We start from the raw sequence: 20,375 nt of genomic DNA, 5'->3' as shown, positions 1-20,375 counted from the left end.
CACTCACACACTTATACAATCATACACTCAAGCACGCACACACTTACACACTCACACTTTCATACACTCATACTAATACACTCATACACTCCACACTCATAGATTCATACTCCATAAACATACACACATGCACTCATACATTCATACACTCACACACTCATACACTGCACACTAATACACTCATTCACTACACAATCTTACTCTCATACTCATACACTGGCACTTTCATTCACTCATACTAACACACTCATATACTCACTCATACACTCCACTTATATACTCCATACTCATACATTAATACTCTCATACTCTACACACTCATACATTGCTCATACATGCATGCTTCAAAACCTTTCTAAGCTGACCACTGCATTAACACATTCAAATGTATACACACACACACACACACACACACACAAACACATATCCAAATCAACCCCCCCAGTGGCTATGCAACTCCCACACTGACCTTAATGCCCACGTGCTCCAGGGACTGGTGACTGACAAATCCCACCCACTGAGACTCTCATCCTCTCTCTCTCTCTCTCTCTCTCTCTCTCTCTCTCTCTCTCTCTCTCTCTCATGCGCACGCAGGTCTGTCAGCCTCAGCATCTCTGGTCTCCCTGGCCTGGATGATCGCCTCGTACCAGAAGGTCCTCCGCGACTCACGCGACGACAAGCTGCCCATGTGCTATAAGGCGGTGGTCGCGCAGGTGCTCTGGCACCTGTTCACCATTGGCGCGCGCACCGTGGCCTTTGCCCTCTTCGCCTCCGTCTTCCAGCTCTACTTCGGCATCTTCGTGGTGGCGCACTGGTGCGCCATGACCTTCTGGGTCATCCAGGGCGAGACGGACTTCTGCATGTCCAAGTGGGAGGAGATCATATACAACATGGTGGTGGGCATCATCTACATCTTCTGCTGGTTCAACGTGAGGGAGGGGCCGGGACGGTACCGCCTGGCCGTGTACCACTGCGTGAGCCTGGTGGAGAACGCAGCGCTCACCGCGGCTTGGTACACCTACCGGGCGCCTCACACTTCGGACTTCCACGCCCTGGTCATCGTGTGCGTGGTGGTGTGCAGCTACGCCCTGGGCACCTTCTTCATGTTCGTCTACTACTGCCTGCTCCACCCAGACGGACCTGTCCTGGGCAGCCCGTGGAGCTGTGTGGAGGATGGGATGGGAGCTGTGGGCATGGGGGATCTAGACACGCCCCTGCCCCCGCCGGACGTGATCACCAGCCCCCCGAGGACCCTGCAGAGAACTACGGGTGGGGAGCGGGAGCCCGGAGCCGGCGACAGGGACAGTTGCCTGCCTGTCTTTCAGGTGAGGCCCCCTGTAGTGCCCCCCGCACATTCCCCCCGCACACCCAGGCTCGAGGGCCCCGTGATCCGCATTGACCTGCCCAGGAAAAACTACCCAGCCTGGGACGCGCACTTCATTGACCGTCGGCTGCGGAAGACCATCTTGCTGCTGGAGAATACATCACCGGCAACGCCACGCATCCAGTACCGTAACCTCAGCAGCCCCAGGGAGGTGATGGAGTATGAAACTAGTGTATAGGGCAGTCCCACCCTCCCACCACTAGGTGGGGTCGCCTGTAGCTCTGAGTCACTGCACACTGGTGCATCTGGGAGCAGGAAGGTGAACATTACAGGAAGACAGTGTCCAAGATCACGGCTGGTGCTACAACGTTGCGCCCGTGCATGCATGGGGCACGGGACATTGCCGTTGCTTGGCAACGATCTCCTGTTCTCAGAGATGGCACACGAGGAACATGATTGAGGTTAGAGTTTAAAGGTCAAGTGTTAAAGGATTGACATCTAAAGGGAAATACATCTGATGGATTGTACTGCAATGCCAAAACTGATCTCAAAAAATGCCAGCACATGGTAATGATGATGATGATGATGATGATGATGATGAAGACTTCTACGTGTTAAATTCTAGATGAACCAATCAGCTTAGCCCAGGACTGTCTTGAAAGCTGTTCTGGTCTAAATAATTATTGTTCTAGTGAGTTGGAAACAGTGCCAGTTGTGTATTACCTTGCTTATGTGAATGGTGAGAGTAGCCAGTTGAATAATCCATTTTCCTTCAACAGGTAATTTATTTATTGATTTACTATCTTTATTTTTATTACTCTGTGGCCATGATATGATTCTTCGTCTGGTATATCAATGCATACATATAAGACTTTTTATATGTATACAGAATATTGGAATGGTGCCAGTGTGTTAGTATGACTGTCCTTTATTTATTTTCTTTTTCTTGGAATGTATGTGTGTTGAGATGGTTTTTGATCATATTGCATTGTTTATCTGTAAAGATAAGAAACAGAAAAGTATATATGAAGAAAAAAATCTCAAGGTATGATCAAAATGTAGTTGGGGAAAAATTGTAGTAAAAATGGCTGAGCCTGCAGCCTTGGGGAAATAAGAAAAAAGAAAAACGGACTGCATTGTTTGGGTCTTTCTTTTTTTTTAATGAAAAGGTTATTTTGTGCGATAAAGCAGGTAGAAATTTGCTGTTGGCGTTTGCCTTTGTGATCTGGCCGACGTTTGGTCTGGGCTGACATGAGAAGCTCGACGTACCTCAGCGTAAGACGCAGGTGCTCTAAAGTGACTTATCTAGAGTGGGTCTAGCAGATCACACTGTAGTGGCGGCTCTGCATGGCCATAGATGTATTCACTTGATATAAAGCATATTTCTCTGTACAAATTTTATTGGCCGTTTTGGTATCGCAGAGGTAAGACTAAGGAAATTCTATGTAGTTTAGCAGTAGCGAGGACTTTGAACAAGGATTTTTAAAATACTTGTCTTATTTCAGATATCTTTTTTCGTTTATTGCTAGGTTTGTACATCTCTGGTTTTGAGGTAAGACATGTCAAACTTACGCGCGTCATTTACTGTACCACTTCAGTGGGGAATAACCACTGAAATAAACCAGAAACAGGGCGTCTAGAGAACACATCATTTACTATTAACCTCAGCCATCTCCTCTTATAACTTTTATTTTCTTCGCATTGCTAAAATTGGGAAATAATCAATAGCGTTGCGGACTGCTTCGGCGACATTGTTGACTGGCATGTTGTACCTCAGAAGCTGAATACGAAGACGGAACGTGCAGCCGGCGAGGGTAATTACGTGGCTCGCGCTTCCCTGCTGGAGAGCTGAGCGCTGCACAGACGCACGCGGCCACTCAAAGACGCACGTGCCATCTTTTGGCGGGTTGCCGTGGTAACTACGGGCGGGTTAAGTTGAGCTGCACTGGATCCACGCTGAAGAGCTTTCGATAGCTGACCCCTCCTTAGCTCCACTCCACTAGCCCTTTTACTGCACGCCCCCGGGTCAACAGCACCCTCTGCGGCGACACACGCACGAGCGCGCGCGCGCGCGCGACTGGATCTCGCTGCAAATCCCAGGATGAGCAGTGCAATTAGCTTGTACGGTCTACGGAATCACGCTTTGCACGTGAACATGCACGTTCACATAGACACTCTCCCTAACGTGTTGGCGTACAATTTACACGTGCACGCGTAGGACTCAATCCGCTCTTGCCCGTCCCGGTGCGGTTGCAAGTTCAGGAGTCTGATCAAACGTTTCCTAAAAGCACCACATAAATGGATGGAGTCGACAGGTCATTATCAAGCCCCTTTTGAGCTGGTGTCTCAGTGGAGGGGAGAAAGTCTGCGTCTCGTGAGCAGCAGGGAATTGAAATCCTCCACTTTAAGAGTAAAGGTAACGTAACGGCTTCAGTGCTCAGATCATCTACGCCCTATGAGAACATGATGGATTGTATTAAATGCAGGTATTTTTTTATTCCGCTATCAGCGGTACAAAAGGTGTGGTTTTACATCAGTGCTGGGTAACGTACTGTGCCCGTGTACACGCAACGCATTAGATCACATCCTTCCCATCATGTTTAAGACGGAGAGCCTGTGAGAAACGTACAGTGTGGACGTGACGGCAGCGCGTAGTTATTCAGAGCTTCCCTGCAGGTGCCGTGAGCCTTTTATGCCTCCCGCAGAGTCCCTCTGCTCAGAGGTGCCACGCCTCTCCACACTGCCGAGCCGATCACATACTGCCCCCGCGTGGACATAACGAGAAGTGCAGCGTAGAAGAGTTCCCCTCAAGTCAAATTAACCTGTGTGATGGTTAATTGTAATTCTCATACTTGACATGTTTGGGTTTTAATTAAAACATCTGTTAACCATTAAACATATTTTGATCTTAAACAATAAAACTCATATTACAGGGACAGCCTTGAGGCTAACCTGAAAATTACAAAAATGACAAAAAGAAAATGTCAGACATGGCAGATGTTATATTTTTAAGCCTTACAGGGCATAATAATTTGTGGAATTTGTTTTTACTTATTAGAATAACTGTGTAGTTCAAATGTGTGGGAGCGCCATTTTGGACCAGTGTCCTTGGAACAGATCAAGCCTAGTCCTGGGCTAATTTAAAACTATCGGTATGTGTTTGTGTGTGTGTGTGTGTGTGTGTGTGTGTGTGTGTGTGTGTGCGTGCGTGCGTACACTGGAGGGCTCGCTCTGGAGGGGCTGGTGGACGGTTTAGAATGGACTCTGGTGGAGTTTCCTTTCTAACAGGAAGCTTGTTTCCTGGCTGGTTGTGGTGTCCTGCCTGGCTCCAGGGGGCTGAGAGATCAGGCCAGCCCTGCCCACACACACACACACACACACACACACATCCAGATACAAACATACACATGCCGGCAGCTGATATGGACTATGAACCCAAGAAACTGAAGAAGGTAAGATCTCTTGAGGTCTTTGATTCTAGGTGTGTTTTAACAGCTTAGGTCACCCACGATTAAGATATCAGCATTTTAGGTTTCTATGCCTCTCTTTTGTCCCAGGGTGATGTGTTTATACCGATGTATGGGTGTATGCGTTAATGCATCTATGTGTTCGTCTGCCTGTTTGGCTCTATGACATGATATATGTGTGTTTCCTCTTTAGCATCAGCAGTGTGTGTGTTTTGGTTTGTGTTGTTGTTTATGTTAGTCGTTCACCTGACTTCACAGCTACACACTAATAAGCAGTTGTTATCAGTTTGAACACGCTTGGCATTTAGTTTGAAGCTCTTACCAGCTACTCCACATTCAGACAGAAATCTGTTTCTGTTTCCCCAGCCGTGTGGATTTTGTCTCTTTTGGGTATATGTTTCTGTTTTCTCTCTTGTCTTTGTGGATGGGTTTTTGGGGGTTAGGGTTAGGGGTTTGGACAAAACAGGACTGTTGCATACTTACACACACACACACACACACACACACACACACACACACACACACACACACACACACACACACACACACACACACACACACACACACACACACACACACACACACACACGGGAACACACCTCACTCATATTCCTGCCCTGTGAATATCACTGAGGAGTGTGTATTGTTTGGGGTTGATCAAAGCAGGATGGGCGCAGGGCTAAAACTCTTCATGTATTCTGTTAGCGCTGTCTGAGTAGCTGACAGAAGGACTCTGGCAGAGCTAGCCCAACGTGAGCCTCCTATAACACTCTCATTTCAGATGTAAATACCTTCTTCCTTCATTTTCTTATTACAGAATGGCAGAGCTGAATCAAATGTTTTAAACAAATGTGCAAATGGAGTGATTTTGTTTCATTTCACTGTTTTGTTGTTTTGTTTTAGTTTTTTTCTGCTGTTCTGTTGTTTTGGTCTGTTGGGTTGGTTTGTTCAGTTTTGTTCTGTTCTGTTAGTTCTGCTCTGCTGTACTCTATTTATTTTCTTTGTTCGTCTCTCGGTGCACACACCAAAATCTACATCTATACACACAGGGTTGAGTGATTGACACAAAAGCACAGAGACACAGATCACTTACACTGTAAAATGACTGTAAAAGTCAGGTTGACTTATAGGACACATTTGCTATCAGTCATCTCTGAAGGAACTGTAATGTGGTTTTACAAGTTATCTGTCTCTCTCTGTTTATCTCTCCCCCTGCCTGTATCTCCATATCTCCATAACACAAATCCCCAAGCACATGTCAAATCACTAGATTACACACATGTAAATCAGCAGGTTGCTAATGGGGCCTGTGTCATGGCTGTAACTCTGCACGAGCTGTCTCTCCACTCTCACAGCTGTCTCTCTGATGATGTCTCTGCAGGAGCTGTTTCCAGTCTCACAGCTGTGTCTCTGATGATGTCTCTGTAGGAGCTGTCTCCAGTCTCACAGCTGTCTGTCTGATGATGTCTCTGCATGAGCTGTCTCTCCACTCTCACTGCTGTCTCTCTGATGATGTCTCTGCAGGAGCTGTCTCTCCACTCTCACAGCTGTCTCTCTGATGATGTCTCTGCATGAGCTGTCTCTCCACTCTCACAGCTGTCTCACTGATGATGTCTCTGTAGGAGCTGTCTCTCCACTCTCACAGCTGTGTCTCTGATGATGTCTCTGTAGGAGCTGTCTCCAGTCTCACAGCTGTCTGTCTGATGATGTCTCTGCATGAGCTGTCTCTCCACTCTCACTGCTGTCTCTCTGATGATGTCTCTGCAGGAGCTGTCTCTCCACTCTCACAGCTGTCTCTCTGATGATGTCTCTGCATGAGCTGTCTCTCCACTCTCACAGCTGTCTCACTGATGATGTCTCTGTAGGAGCTGTCTCTCCACTCTCACAGCTGTGTCTCTGATGATGTCTCTGTAGGAGCTGTCTCTCCACTCTCACAGCTGTCTCACTGATGATGTCTCTGCAGGAGCTGTCTCTCCACTCTCACAGCTGTCTCTCTGATGATGTCTCTGCATGAGCTGTCTCTCCACTCTCACAGCTGTCTCACTGATGATGTCTCTGTAGGAGCTGTCTCTCCACTCTCACAGCTGTGTCTCTGATGATGTCTCTGTAGGAGCTGTCTCTCCACTCTCACAGCTGTCTCACTGATGATGTCTCTGCAGGAGCTGTCTCTCCACTCTCACAGCTGTCTCTCTGATGATGTCTCTGCATGAGCTGTCTCTCCACTCTCACAGCTGTGTCTCTGATGATGTCTCTGTAGGAGCTGTCTCTCCACTCTCACAGCTGTGTCTCTGATGATGTCTCTGTAGGAGCTGTCTCTCCACTCTCACAGCTGTGTCTCTGATGATGTCTCTGTAGGAGCTGTGTCTCTGATGATGTCTCTGTAGGAGCTGCCTCTCCACTCTCACAGCTGTCTCTCTGATGATGTCTCTGCATGAGCTGTCTCTCCACTCTCACAGCTGTCTCTCTGATGATGTCTCTGCATGAGCTGTCTCTCCACTCTCACAGCTGTGTCTCTGATGATGTCTCTGCAGGAGCTGTCTCTCCACTCTCACAGCTGTGTCTCTGATGATGTCTCTGTAGGAGCTGTCTCTCCACTCTCACAGCTGTGTCTCTGATGATGTCTCTGTAGGAGCTGTCTCTCCACTCTCCCATCTGTCTCTCTGATGATGTCTCTGCAGGAGCTGTCTCTCCACTCTCACAGCTGTCTCTCTGATGATGTCTCTGCATGAGCTGTCTCTCCACTCTCACAGCTGTCTCACTGATGATGTCTCTGTAGGAGCTGTCTCTCCACTCTCACAGCTGTGTCTCTGATGATGTCTCTGTAGGAGCTGTCTCTCCACTCTCACAGCTGTCTCACTGATGATGTCTCTGCAGGAGCTGTCTCTCCACTCTCACAGCTGTCTCTCTGATGATGTCTCTGCATGAGCTGTCTCTCCACTCTCACAGCTGTGTCTCTGATGATGTCTCTGTAGGAGCTGTCTCTCCACTCTCACAGCTGTGTCTCTGATGATGTCTCTGTAGGAGCTGTCTCTCCACTCTCACAGCTGTGTCTCTGATGATGTCTCTGTAGGAGCTGTCTCTCCACTCTCACTGCTGTCTCTCTGATGATGTCTCTGCAGGAGCTGTCTCTCCACTCTCACAGCTGTGTCTCTGATGATGTCTCTGTAGGAGCTGTCTCTCCACTCTCACAGCTGTCTCTCTGATGATGTCTCTGTAGGAGCTGTCTCTCCACTCTCACAGCTGTCTCTCTGATGATGTCTCTGCACGAGGTGTCTCTCCACTCTCACTGCTGTCTCTCTGATGATGTCTCTGTAGGAGCTGTCTCTCCACTCTCACTGCTGTCTCTCTGATGATGTCTCTGCACGAGCTGTCTCTCCACTCTCACAGCTGTGTCTCTGATGATGTCTCTGTAGGAGCTGTCTCCAGTCTCACAGCTGTCTCTCTGATGATGTCTCTGCACGAGCTGTCTCTCCACTCTCACTGCTGTCTCTCTGATGATGTCTCTGTAGGAGCTGTCTCTCCACTCTCACAGCTGTCTCTCTGATGATGTCTCTGCACGAGCTGTCTCTCCACTCTCACTGCTGTCTCTCTGATGATGTCTCTGTAGGAGCTGTCTCTCCACTCTCACTGCTGTCTCTCTGATGATGTCTCTGCACGAGCTGTCTCTCCACTCTCACAGCTGTCTCACTGATGATGTCTCTGCACGAGCTGTCTCTCCACTCTCACAGCTGTCTCTCTGATGATGTCTCTGCACGAGCTGTCTCTCCACTCTCTCTGCTGTCTCTCTGATGATGTCTCTGCACGAGCTGTCTCTCCACTCTCACAGCTGTCTCACTGATGATGTCTCTGCACGAGCTGTCTCTCCACTCTCACAGCTGTCTCTCTGATGATGTCTCTGCACGAGCTGTCTCTCCACTCTCTCTGCTGTCTCTCTGATGATGTCTCTGTAGGAGCTGTCTCTCCACTCTCACAGCTGTCTCACTGATGATGTCTCTGCACGAGCTGTCTCTCCACTCTCACAGCTGTCTCTCTGATGATGTCTCTGCACGAGCTGTCTCTCCACTCTCTCTGCTGTCTCTCTGATGATGTCTCTGTAGGAGCTGTCTCTCCACTCTCACTGCTGTCTCTCTGATGATGTCTCTGCACGAGCTGTCTCTCCACTCTCACTGCTGTCTCTCTGATGATGGCTCTGTAGGAGCTGTCTCTCCACTCTCACAGCTGTCTCTCTGATGATGTCTCTGCAGGAGCTGCAGGCACTTCATTCATGTTTAGTGTTGGGTGAACCTGCACAAGAGCAGCTGTTGAACTAAAGCTAAAGCAGCCTAGCAGATCACAATCACTGGCAGGTCACGTGGCTAATTGGGTTTTCTCTCATTTGGTATGATGTATGATGTGGCACAAAATGGATGTCTTCACTCAGGGCTTCAGCTGTGGTGTAATTTCAGGTTTCATAGGAGACATGCTTCACTATCACAATCAGAACATTTAAAAGAAAAGCTTGAATGCTTTCAGATGTTATTTGGGGCCCCTATACAAAGTGCTTTGTTGTGTGTGTGTGTGTGTAACAAGCTAAATGTTTTGTCTGTATGTGTCAATTTTGTCAAATGCACTTCTACTGTTCTAATATAAATTATACTGAGATATACAAAATATATTTATTCTTCATGTCTCTGTTAGACTACTGTGCACACTGCATGGATATATGTATATACTGGACATACTGTGTGTATATATATATATATATATATATATATATATATATATATATATATGTGCAAATACTGCCGATTGGGTGAATCCTTCATCTTCAGCTGGACTTGACTGCTGGCCTGTCCTGTCTTCGCTCCCTTTCCCCACATGACCATGTCTCCGTGTCTCCTCCTGGAGGGGTTCGTCTCACCTATCAAGCGCCTGGTGTTCCCAAAGTCGTCCCGGCGCCAAGCAGAGAGGGCAGGTGCACGCCGGCGCCCCCTCCACACCGTGCCCCTCTACCCGCCCGACTTTCTCATCCACCCAGAGCGCCTCATCTTCGACTATGTGGAGAAGGAGGTCAAGGTGAGTGGCTCACGCCCGAGTCATCACGCTCACGCCCGTGTCATCACGCTCACGCCCGTGTCATCACGCTCACGCCCGTGTCATCACGCTCACGCCCGTGTCATCACGCTCACGCCCGTGTCATCACGCTCACGCCCGCGTCATCACGCACACGCCCGCGTCATCACGCACACGCCTGTGTCATCACGCTCACGCCCGTGTCATCACGCTCACGCCCGTGTCATCACGCTCACGCCCGTGTCATCACGCTCACGCCCGTGTCATCACGCTCACTCCCGTGTCACCACGGTCACTCTCGTGTCACCACGCTCACGCCCGTGTCATCACGCTCACTCCAGAGGTGGGACCAAGTCAGTGTTTTGCAAGTCTCAAGTAAGTCCAAGTCTTTATCCTCAAGTCCCGAGTCAAGTCTCAAGCAAAGACAGTCAACTCAAGTCAAGTCTCGAGTCAAGACAGGCAACCGTCAAGTCAAGTCCCAAGTCTGAAACTTGGAATTTCAAGTCCTTTCGAGTCTTTTTTTTTTTTTACAGGCACGCTTTACGAATGCTACGCTGATGCGTTTCTTTACTCGTTTTGTTGGTGTCCGCCAGCCAAAAGATGACAGATCATTTACATTTTATCTTCTCTTAATTACATAAATGTACTTAAACAAGAATGTTTCGTTACATCATTTTACACGAAAATAGCAAGCTTCATCATAAGCAAGATGCTGTCATTACGAATGGTTATTCTAAACATTTGGATAAAATGTTTAAATATAGACTAATAAAAGGTTAGGGTTATTTTTTCATTGTTTTCTGTTATTGTGGGGTCACGGTGTAGGCTACTATTGTTACCTGGAGATTCAGTGGGGTCACATATTCTGATGGCTGCCGTCAGAATTGGTGACCCCAGTTAAAAAGGCTCACCTGTACATCCCATTCATGATTTCTTTGTTGGCTGCAATGGTGAGGGGATGGTAAATCTTGTTTAAGTACATTTATGTAATTAAGAGACGATAAAATGTAAATATAAACATCTGTCATATTTTGGCTCGTGGACACCAACAAAACGAGTAAAGAAGGTGCATCAGCGTAGTTTACGTAGAATTCGTAAAGCGTTTGTGCCTCTGAACAGAAACTGAAATAGCGCCCCCTGTGGTCACAAAACTCGACGGTCACAGAATCTGGTGTAACACCGGTCTGCGTCAGAAGGACGGAAATGAAATTAATGGGGCGCACTTTATAAATATTAATATACGTTTTAAAATTTAGATTTGGGGTAAAAAAAAAATCAAGTCTTTGCAAGTAAACAGGTTCAAGTCCAATTCAAGTCCCAAGTTATTGATGTAAAAGTCCAAGTCAAGTCTAAGTCTCTGAATATTTTTTCAAGTCAAGTCAAAAGTCTTAATATTAATGACTCGAGTCTGACTCGAGTCCAAGTCATGTGACTCGAGTCCCCACCTCTGGCTCACTCCCGTGTCACCACGCTCACTCCCGTGTCACCACGCTCACTCCCGTGTCACCACGCTCACGCCCGTGTCACCACGCTCACGCCCGCGTCATCACGCTCACGCCCGCGTCATCACCGTCACACCCGTGTCACTACGCTCACGCCCGTGTCATCACCGTCACGCCCGTGTCATCACGCTCACGCCCGTGTCATCACGGTCACACCCGTGCCACCAGCCTCACACTTAAGTTTTGTCGTTCACATTGCTAATGCTTCCACATTTAGAGTCCACTGAGGAAGGGCAGCGTGTCAGCTTTAGGGTTAGATGAGGCCAGAGGGTCCTACCTAGCTGCAAGAGGCCAGAGGGTCACCACTTCCTGTTTCAGTATTATCTTTGTGTATTCCCCACCTCTTTACAGTTCCTAGGTCACCTGACATGGGTGTCGTGCTTGCTAAACCCCTCCAGCCGCGATGAACTGCTACAGCTCCTGGACATGGCCAGGGTGAGTGCCCTCCCACCCCACCGCTCCGCATCCAATCCGGGGCGAGCGGCCGGCCCCGTAAACGCCCCGTTTCCTGGCGCTTGCAGAGGCTGAAGGTCCTGCCGCTGCAGACGAGCGTGGAGCAGGACTGCATCCTGAGCCTGTCGGCCCGCTGCCTGCTGCTCACCTGGAGGGACAACGAGAAGCTGCTGCTGCGCGTCCCCACGCACGAGATCGCCGCTGCCTCCTACCTGCGGGACGACGCACTGCACCTGCTGGTGCTCAAAACAGGTGAACGGAGGCGCCCGTCTTCAAGCTGGGTTTGGGCGTTAGAGGCCCATATTAAGACCATGACTAGAGTACAAAGAATTTAAATTGGCAGTGCAGTTCAAGACAACGGTTAATCCAAGTCTTCAGAGCAGTGACATAGGTGTGATTTACATTGGGGACACTGGGGACATGAACCCACCAAATTTTAGAAATGTACTGTGAATATTTTTAATATACCTTTTTATATAACTTTCAATAATACATATACAGGCTAATACATAACTTTTAAACATAATAAAATTTAATGAGATTTTTTTAAAGCTAATAAAATGAAACATACTATGTTCCTAATAAAAGTAAAAAATGTTAATCCTTAAGTTTTGTCACTCAGAGCTCATCTTTTGAGTGGAGGGGCAGCTGAATTGAATGTTCTACCTGGTCTACATTCTTCAGCACTTTTCAATGTTACATTGTTTTGATTATTTATGAGTGGACAATACTCCCTTATTCAGCTATTGTCTGATGTTTTATTCATATATGTCCCAGGTCTTAACGTGGACACCATCCTAGCAAACGAAAGTCAAGAGAAACGGCCTACAGGCCTCGAGGGTCGCCGCCAGACCATGAGCAACGCCGACCCTCGGCCTGCAGGGGGCACCATGGAGCGACGACACACTATATGCGGCGTGGACTGGAGGCCGTCCACGCGCCATGAGTCTAAGCAGAGCGCAGGCGGGGTGGGGTCTGCCGGGGGAGGGGCCGGGGGTGGCAGCAGCAGCGGAGGGGGCAGTTTGGAACGGAGGCAGGTTGGGGGCAGCTGGGAACGCCGCCAGACCCGGAAGCCGTGCGGGGGCAGCTGGGAGAAGAGGCCTGTAGGGGGCAGCTGGGAGCGGCGTGGCCCTGCGGGGGGTGGAGGGGGAGGGGTAGTGGGTGGCAGCTGGGAGAAGAGGCACGGTCCTGGCGGGAAAGCAGGGGGCAGCTGGGAGAGGAAGCAGGGGCAGGGTGGCAGCTGGGAGCGCAGGCAGGCCTGCATGGGGAGCTGGGAGAGGGGCAAGACTTACGGCAGCTGGGAGAGGAGGAACCACAACCCCCTGGAGCCCACGCCATGCCCTGACGCTTACTGCAACCTGGTCGTGCTGGCTGTGGAGAACAGGGTGAGAGGCTGAAGGTGGAGCAGAGTCATTGTGATTCATGCACTGATGGATAAACAGACTGGAGAACAGATGGTGATGGCGATGGGTGGGATGGGATGGATCCTTGGATGGAGGGATGGATGGCAGTACAGAGAGAAGACTCGTAGATGATTGGTTGGTTAAACAGACAAATAGTCTTCCATGCACTCCTAAGTAGCAGTGATTTCACTGTTTCTCAAATCAATCCCAGTCAGCCAGGGAACATGGAGAGCAAAACAGAAAGTCCAGTGATCCAGTAATAAAACATTATAGTCCAGGATCCAGTAATAAAACATTGTAGTCCAGTGATCCAGTAATAAAACATTGTAGTCCAGTGATCCTGTAATAAAAAATTGTAGTCCAGTGATCCTGTAATAAAACATTGTAGTCCAGTGATCCTGTAATAAAACATTGTAGTCCAGTGATCCTGTAATAAAACATTGTAGTCCAGTGATCCTGTAATAAAACATTGTAGTCCAGTGATCCTGTAATAAAACATTGTAGTCCAGTGATCCAGTAATAAAACACTATAGTCCAGTAATCCTGTAATAAAACATTGTAGTCCAGTGATCCAGTAATAAAACATTGTAGTCCAGTGATCCAGTAATAAAACATTGTAGTCCAGTGATCCTGTAATAAAACATTGTAGTCCAGTGATCCAGTAATAAAACATTATAGTCCAGTGATCCAGTAATAAAACATTGTAGTCCAGTGATCCAGTAATAAAACATTGTAGTCCAGTGATCCAGTAATAAAACATTATAGTCCAGTGATCCAGTAATAAAACATTGTAGTCCAGTGATCCAGTAATAAAACATTGTAGTCCAGTGATCTCTCACTGTATCACGCTTCCTTCTTCGTAGCTTCACTCCATCATGGATTTTTTTGTTGGATCTAAATATTTATCATGGAATTTTCGCTGCATCTTGGATTTCTGGAAACAATGTTTTCTTTTTCTTTTACTGTACATACTGTACATGGGGCACTATTGTTGGATAATATAAATGTTTTATGCGGTTTTACTGTATGGGAAATGTTTATGAGTCTGGTTAGCTTTTATAAGGGCTTATATAAAAATAGTCAAATAATTATATGAATTCGACTTAATGAATTTTCCCACTTCACGTGGTGATCTGGAATGTATTCACTGTGATGGAGGTGGGATCACTGTACTGTGACTTTAGCTGTACAGCCTGAGAATGGAGAGGCTAGAGCAAACGGAGAGGAAACCGTGCAGCATCCTCTCACGTAGCCTCTCACGTAGCCTCTCACGCATCCTCTCACGCATCCTCTCACGCAGCCTCTCACGCAGCCTCTCACGCATCCTCTCACGCATCCTCTCACGCAGCCTCTCACGCATCCTCTCACGCAGCCTCTCACGCATCCTCTCACGCGTCCTCTCACGCAGCCTCTCACGCATCCTCTCACGCAGCCTCTCACGCAGCCTCTCACGCAGCCTCTCACGCATCCTCTCACGCGTCCTCTCACGCGTCCTCTCACGCGTCCTCTCACGCATCCTCTCACGCAGCCTCTCACGTGAGAGAGAGAGAGAGAGAGAGAGAGAGAGAGAGAGAGAGATATGAAATGGTTAGGTTGGTGCATTTCTATACCCTATGTGTTGATGTTTGTGTGTATCTGTGTTGGTTCAGGTTTAGATTTTCTGACATTATTATTGTTCCTTTCTGTCCACGAACACGCTGGCACGGACAGGACGCTGCAGAGGAGTACTGCGCCCTCATATGTCAGATGTTTCAAATCATCTATGGCCATCAGACCATCGAGTGTGTGGACAGGGCAGGATATCACTACGCCATGCCTGACCGCTACTGGCTCCAGAGAAGTGAGTGTCAAGCACAACAGCCAATCACGAATAGACAAACTCTGGACACACATCACCTCAAAACCACACACGACTGCCGTCCCTGGGACGGAAGGGACATGCTGTCTCCAGGACCCTGTTGTCGTGTGGACGTGGTGCATGTGAAGTCAACTGACGTTTTTGCTGTTTTAATGGCTTTGCCCATCCATGCTGTCTTCTGTCACACTAAAGTGAGACCTCCCACCTCCTTAACGCTGTCTCATCACAGTATATAATGAGGTCTGCAAGGCTGGTGCCATTATTTATCACTGCATTATGTGCTCATAAGCACGGGGAAGAAACAAATGGTTGTGTACTGGTTAATGTGCACTACTTTGTCTAATCAGACCTCGCTTCTGTTTCCAAGGTGACAGCTGCCTGACGGATATGACATACGGCTATGACACAGACTTCAGCTGCTGCAGCTCATAGTGAGTGTAGGACGGACACTAATGTCCGTGTGTGTGTGTGTGTGCACATACAAGTGTTTTTTTTGTATCTTATTAGCAGATACCAAATAAGTGTTTATGTGCTATAATGATAAATTCTAAAAAGAAGTATAATTGTGTGTGTGAACGTGCACGCATGTGTTTGTGTATGTGTGTCTGGGTGTACGTGTGTGTGTGTGTGTGTATGCTACACTGGAGAGGACAAACATGTGGGAATATGCTTATGTTTGGAGGCAATCCTCACACAGCACAACAGCACCCTGGAGGTCATGGCCTGAGATCCCTTGATATGCTTCTCCAGTCATGTGGTGTGTGTGTGTGTGTGTGTGTGTGTGTGTGTGTGTGTGTGTGTGTGTGTGTGTGTGTGTGTGTGTGTGTGTGTGTGTTTTCCATAGCGATGGTTCTCAGGACGCCTTTGAACCCTACTACAGCGAGAACTACACCGACAACTCATCGCTCTCCTACCAGGACTCCCATCGCAGTCAGGCGTCTATACACAGTGACTCGGAACCCAGCAGTGCGAGCCTTCAGCTAATGCAAGACTATATGATTACAGTGAGACACACACACACACGAACAGGAACACTTTCTTCTAAGTACCAGTTATTAGGTTCAAACCAATAATGAGCCATCTAAAAAGTGGTGTCCGAGCTACCTTTCCCAAGTGTGGTCCCCTCACGCAGTGCTGTCCCCTCATGTTCGCACATGTGACGTGTGTCCCCTGCTCTGTCTAGCTGCGGAGTAAACTCTCACCCCAGGAGATACAGCAGTTCGCTCTGCTGCTCAGGGAGTACCGCGTGGGCGCGCCCTTGGACCAGTTCTGCACAGACCTGCTCCGACTCTACGGAGACTCGCGCAAATTCCTCCTGCTTGGTGAGCCTCCGTCCACTCCACATACCTCCACCTCCCACCGACCCCACCCTCTGCACTACCCCCTGACCCAGAGACAGGAGCCATCATTTTGCCGTGGGCTATTGCTTTAATCTCCTTCCTTTTAATCTACAATTCTTCCCGCCACCCCCCTGCCCTCTTTCTGTCGAATCTGTCTCAATTTTTACGTTTTTCCCAGTCCAGTGAAGTCGCACCTCCTATTTGAATATTCATGGGCTGTCTGGCTTGTCAACATGTTTAGGGTTGGGAGCATTGGGCTCAAACTTTATCTTATTAGTATGACTAGATACCATCCAAGCTGCTGAATATTTATGAGCACCTGTCTGAATCTTGGATAGATGGAATGAAGATCTAAGAATGTCATTCCAGTGTACTTTCTGCAGTGATATGTTTTGTTTACTACTCCAGAACTACCTTTCGTAGAGGAAAATAGCAATGATGCAGATCATGGAGCAGAATGTTTGCTTTATTCTGAAATGCCTTGAAGTGGTATAAACAACACATTTCCAAAACAAAGATTTCCATGACTGCTCACAAGATCTCAGAGGTGCATATTGGGAAAATTCATGTCATTTTCTAGCGCAGGGCGAACAGGATACACTGGCACGCTTGAGTGTGTATGCTACAGTGACTCGATTATATAACACGGCTGCCTCCACCCCTGTCTGCTCCCATCCCCGTCAAACCATAACCCAGACCTCAGCAGACGCACCAGCCCTCACCCCGCTGCCCGGGGCCTGCTGCATCTGTGCATATGACACACAGCACAACTCTAGATCTACAGCTAAAAAGACCAAACGACAGTGTTGTACCGTACGCGTGCCATTCACAAACTTTGTGAGCACCTTCCTATGGATGATAGTCCAACCTCGTTACATACACCCACACACCAATATGTTTACTGTTTAGAGAAATCCTGGAGACAGATGTGGAGACCGTGTGTACACATGTACTCGCACGGTTTGTTTCTGACCAATCCCTGCTGTGGATGAATAATCTGTGATAATCTCTACATGCCTTGCAGATTGCTCCCTGCTTATTTCATTCTTTCTTCTTTAAAGAGAAAAATGACTCGGGTCCTTCATGCACTGCAGCAGGCCCATGTTGAGAAGGAGTCCTTCCAAAAACCAGCTGCCTCTTTGATCCCATGCATGTTTGTGGGCAGGTATGAGGCCCTTTATCCCCGACCCGGACGTGGGAGCTTTTGAGGCGTTTCTGGAGGGTATCGGCATCCGCGAGGGTGGCATCCTGACCGACAGCTTCGGCCGGATCAAACGCAGCATGAGCAGCACGTCGGCGACGGCCGTGCGCGGCTACGACGGCGGATCGGCGCCGTGCGGAGCGCACGACTTCAACCGTCGAATCAGTGACATCGCGCACGACATCGAGGCGCTCGGGTTTGAGGAGGGAGACGGCGACATCGAGGAGGAGGACTACTACCTCTGAGAGAAGCAGAGAGGAAGAGAGAGAGAGAGTGAGAGGAGAGAGAGAGAGAGAGAGAGAGAGAGAGAGAGAGAGAGAGAGAGAGAGAGAGAAAATGTCAGAGAAATAGCAAATAGCAAAAAGATTATCTTGTCTGTCTTCATGTGAACTTAGAAAATGACCAGAAAATGACCGTTTAAAAACAAAGCTAAATAATTCTCCCTCTTTGCCTCTTGATGTGGCCGGTGCTTAGCACTTTAATGTCAGTAAGTAAGTCTTGCATTCAATTTGCATCTGTGGATTTGCATATCATTTTTGTGCTTGTTCCTGTGTCATGCCTTCCATGTGACTCTATTACAAACTAGATCTGCAGTATAATGAGGGGGAGTGCCTGGGCGAATAATAACACCAACAGCTTGGCAGTAGTGACAGAGAGAGAGAGAGAGAGAGAGAGAGAGAGAGAGAGAGAGAGAGAGAGAGAGAGAGAGAGAGAGAGAGAGAGAGAGCAGTAGGAGGAGAAGGATGCCACTTCTGCTGCTTGGATGCTAGTGTGTAAGAGGCCACGGCTGACTTGTTCTGTGTGCTTGATCAGTGGCCCTAATTCCAGGGGAAACAGCAGATAAAAGTCCCGTATGTCATCCACTCTGGTGGCACTGTCACCTTCCCACAAGCCATTGCCCGCCTCTGGTCTGAGCTGGGAACAGACTGCCAACTGGTACTGCACAGAGAACCCTTAAAGTTACCTAAGGGCACCTGCACCTATGACGCTAATCACCACTTATGCAACCAGCCACTTTTGTTTTTGTTTTTTTTCTTCAGTCACATGATACTGAGTGGATCTCCATTTTGGGGAGTAAACACTGATATGGCAACACTGTAGCCAACAGCAAGGAGATTTTTAAGTGAAGGAAAAATGCATATATTTTGATCTCAGTTCTGAGTTTCATAAAACCACAGAAACTGAAGCCTAATGCAAGCTTTGCTCCAGTTTAATATTTTGAATAATACCAATAAATGTTACTATTTCAGGATCTCCATATTTTAAGATGTAATATGGTAATAAACTGAATCAATTTAGTAATGACATCTAGGCCTTTTTCCTTTTATAGCCTTACTACTGCTTACTAGAATAGAATACCCTATATGGACAAAAGTATTGGGACAAACCTCTTAATCACTGAATTCAGGTGATTCGTTCAGTCCCATTACCACAGGTGTATAAAATCAGGCACCCAGCCATGGTATTATTAAAAAGCAGCCTTTGGTGCAGGGGTGCATAGTACACAGAGGTCGCAAACGCACCGCCGACTCAATTACTGCAAAGTTCGACACCTCTGGCATTAACTCCAGCACAAACACTGCACACTTTCCATTCAAATGGCTCTCCATGGCTGAGCAGCTGCATGCAAGTCTTACATCACTGAGCACAATGCCCAGCATCTGATGGAGTGGTGTTAAGAACACTGCCACAGGGCTCTGGAGCTGGGGAAACGTGTTGAGCTTTGACTCCTCTGTCCCAAGGAAGAGAAACGCTTCAGCATACAGATACATATTGGACAATTGTTGTGTCCAACTTTGTCTAACAGTTTGGCGGAGGCCCTTTTCTGAACCGGCATGAATGTGCCCCAGTGCACAGAACAAGGTCCATAAAGACACGGTGGGGCGAGTGTGGTGTGGGAAAACATCCCTGGCCCCTGGCCTTGGGATGAACTGTAATGAAGACCAGACCCTATCGTCCAACGTCAGTGTCTGACCTCACAAATGCTGGATGAGTGGACAAGAATTCCCACAGCCACACTCCTAAGTCCTGTAGAAACCTTCACAGAAGAGCTGAAGCTGCAATAGCAATAACTCCATATTAATGCCTATGGATTTAGAGTGGGGTGACTTAAAAGCTAAAAGCTCCTGTAAGGATCATTTGTTGGTCTTCCAATACTTCCAATAATATAGTGTAGCTAACGTTGGACTGTATCTCAGTTGGTGTACCGCCCTAACAACAATACTATTATCAACACATACACTACTGGGGAAAGAAATCGTTTTACCGTTAGGTAAACAAACAAACAAAAAAAAACATTAGGCATTACATTAGGCAGGTCACAATGCCCTTAGCTAGTTCTAGCAACATAAATACGACCATAGCGGAAGCACATTTCCTCACGAACGAGAGAGTTGTTATTAATCTGTTATTGATCTGGTGCTGATGGGTCGCGGTATTTGGGAGTACTGCAGTGACCTCTGGATTCGGTACAGCTTCGGTGTGTAATGGAAGGACGCCAGATAGCGATTGTTTGTGCATGGACCAGTGTTGGTGCTGTACTGCAGTGCGCTCTGCCCCGCGCTACAACACTCTTGAACTGATTAGGGGGGAAAACCTCAGAATATTACTGCGCTAGTGTTCTCTTACGGATATCACTTTTATCATACGCTATGTGCGCTTTCTGCGAGCAGGTCGCAGACCGACGGGTACACTACCAGTGATCATTTCAGATTGGGTATGTTTGAAAGGTTCTTAATTATTTTATTTTTTTAATGTAAATGTTGGCGAAATATG

General features: G+C 47.8%; 2 protein-coding genes across 5 annotated transcripts in view; both read left to right on the top strand.

The window, feature by feature from the left end:
* xkr7b (XK, Kell blood group complex subunit-related family, member 7b) overlaps positions 1–2,502 on the top strand; it is a 56,863-nt gene extending 54,361 nt beyond the window's left edge. Inside the window, 1 exon segment of the mRNA XM_076984308.1 lies at positions 595–2,502. Within this exon segment, the coding sequence (XP_076840423.1) occupies positions 595–1,562 (968 nt within the window). The 3' untranslated portion in view covers positions 1,563–2,502.
* Positions 2,503–2,543: 41 nt separating this feature from the next.
* ccm2l (CCM2 like scaffold protein) lies at positions 2,544–17,939 on the top strand. Of its 4 annotated transcripts, none has more exons than XM_076984307.1 (12): positions 2,544–2,748; positions 2,854–2,876; positions 4,548–4,776; positions 9,679–9,846; positions 11,697–11,780; positions 11,867–12,050; positions 12,576–13,183; positions 14,912–15,041; positions 15,427–15,490; positions 15,904–16,063; positions 16,243–16,381; positions 17,565–17,939. In XM_076984307.1, exons 3-12 carry the CDS (start codon positions 4,582–4,584, stop codon positions 17,843–17,845), a joined length of 2,013 nt encoding a protein of 670 aa, XP_076840422.1. In that variant the 5' UTR covers positions 2,544–2,748; positions 2,854–2,876; positions 4,548–4,581; the 3' UTR covers positions 17,846–17,939. The 4 variants fall into 4 exon arrangements, with proteins under 4 accessions (XP_076840422.1, XP_076840421.1, XP_076840419.1 ...); XM_076984306.1 differs by having other exon boundaries at positions 2,854–3,740; XM_076984304.1 differs by having other exon boundaries at positions 2,854–4,776.
* Positions 17,940–20,375: the final 2,436 nt, after the last annotated feature.

Source organism: Brachyhypopomus gauderio, chromosome 21 (genome assembly GCF_052324685.1).
Source record: "Brachyhypopomus gauderio isolate BG-103 chromosome 21, BGAUD_0.2, whole genome shotgun sequence".
Lineage (NCBI taxonomy): Eukaryota > Metazoa > Chordata > Actinopteri > Gymnotiformes > Hypopomidae > Brachyhypopomus > Brachyhypopomus gauderio.
This window is presented reverse-complemented; position numbering and strand designations above follow the sequence as displayed.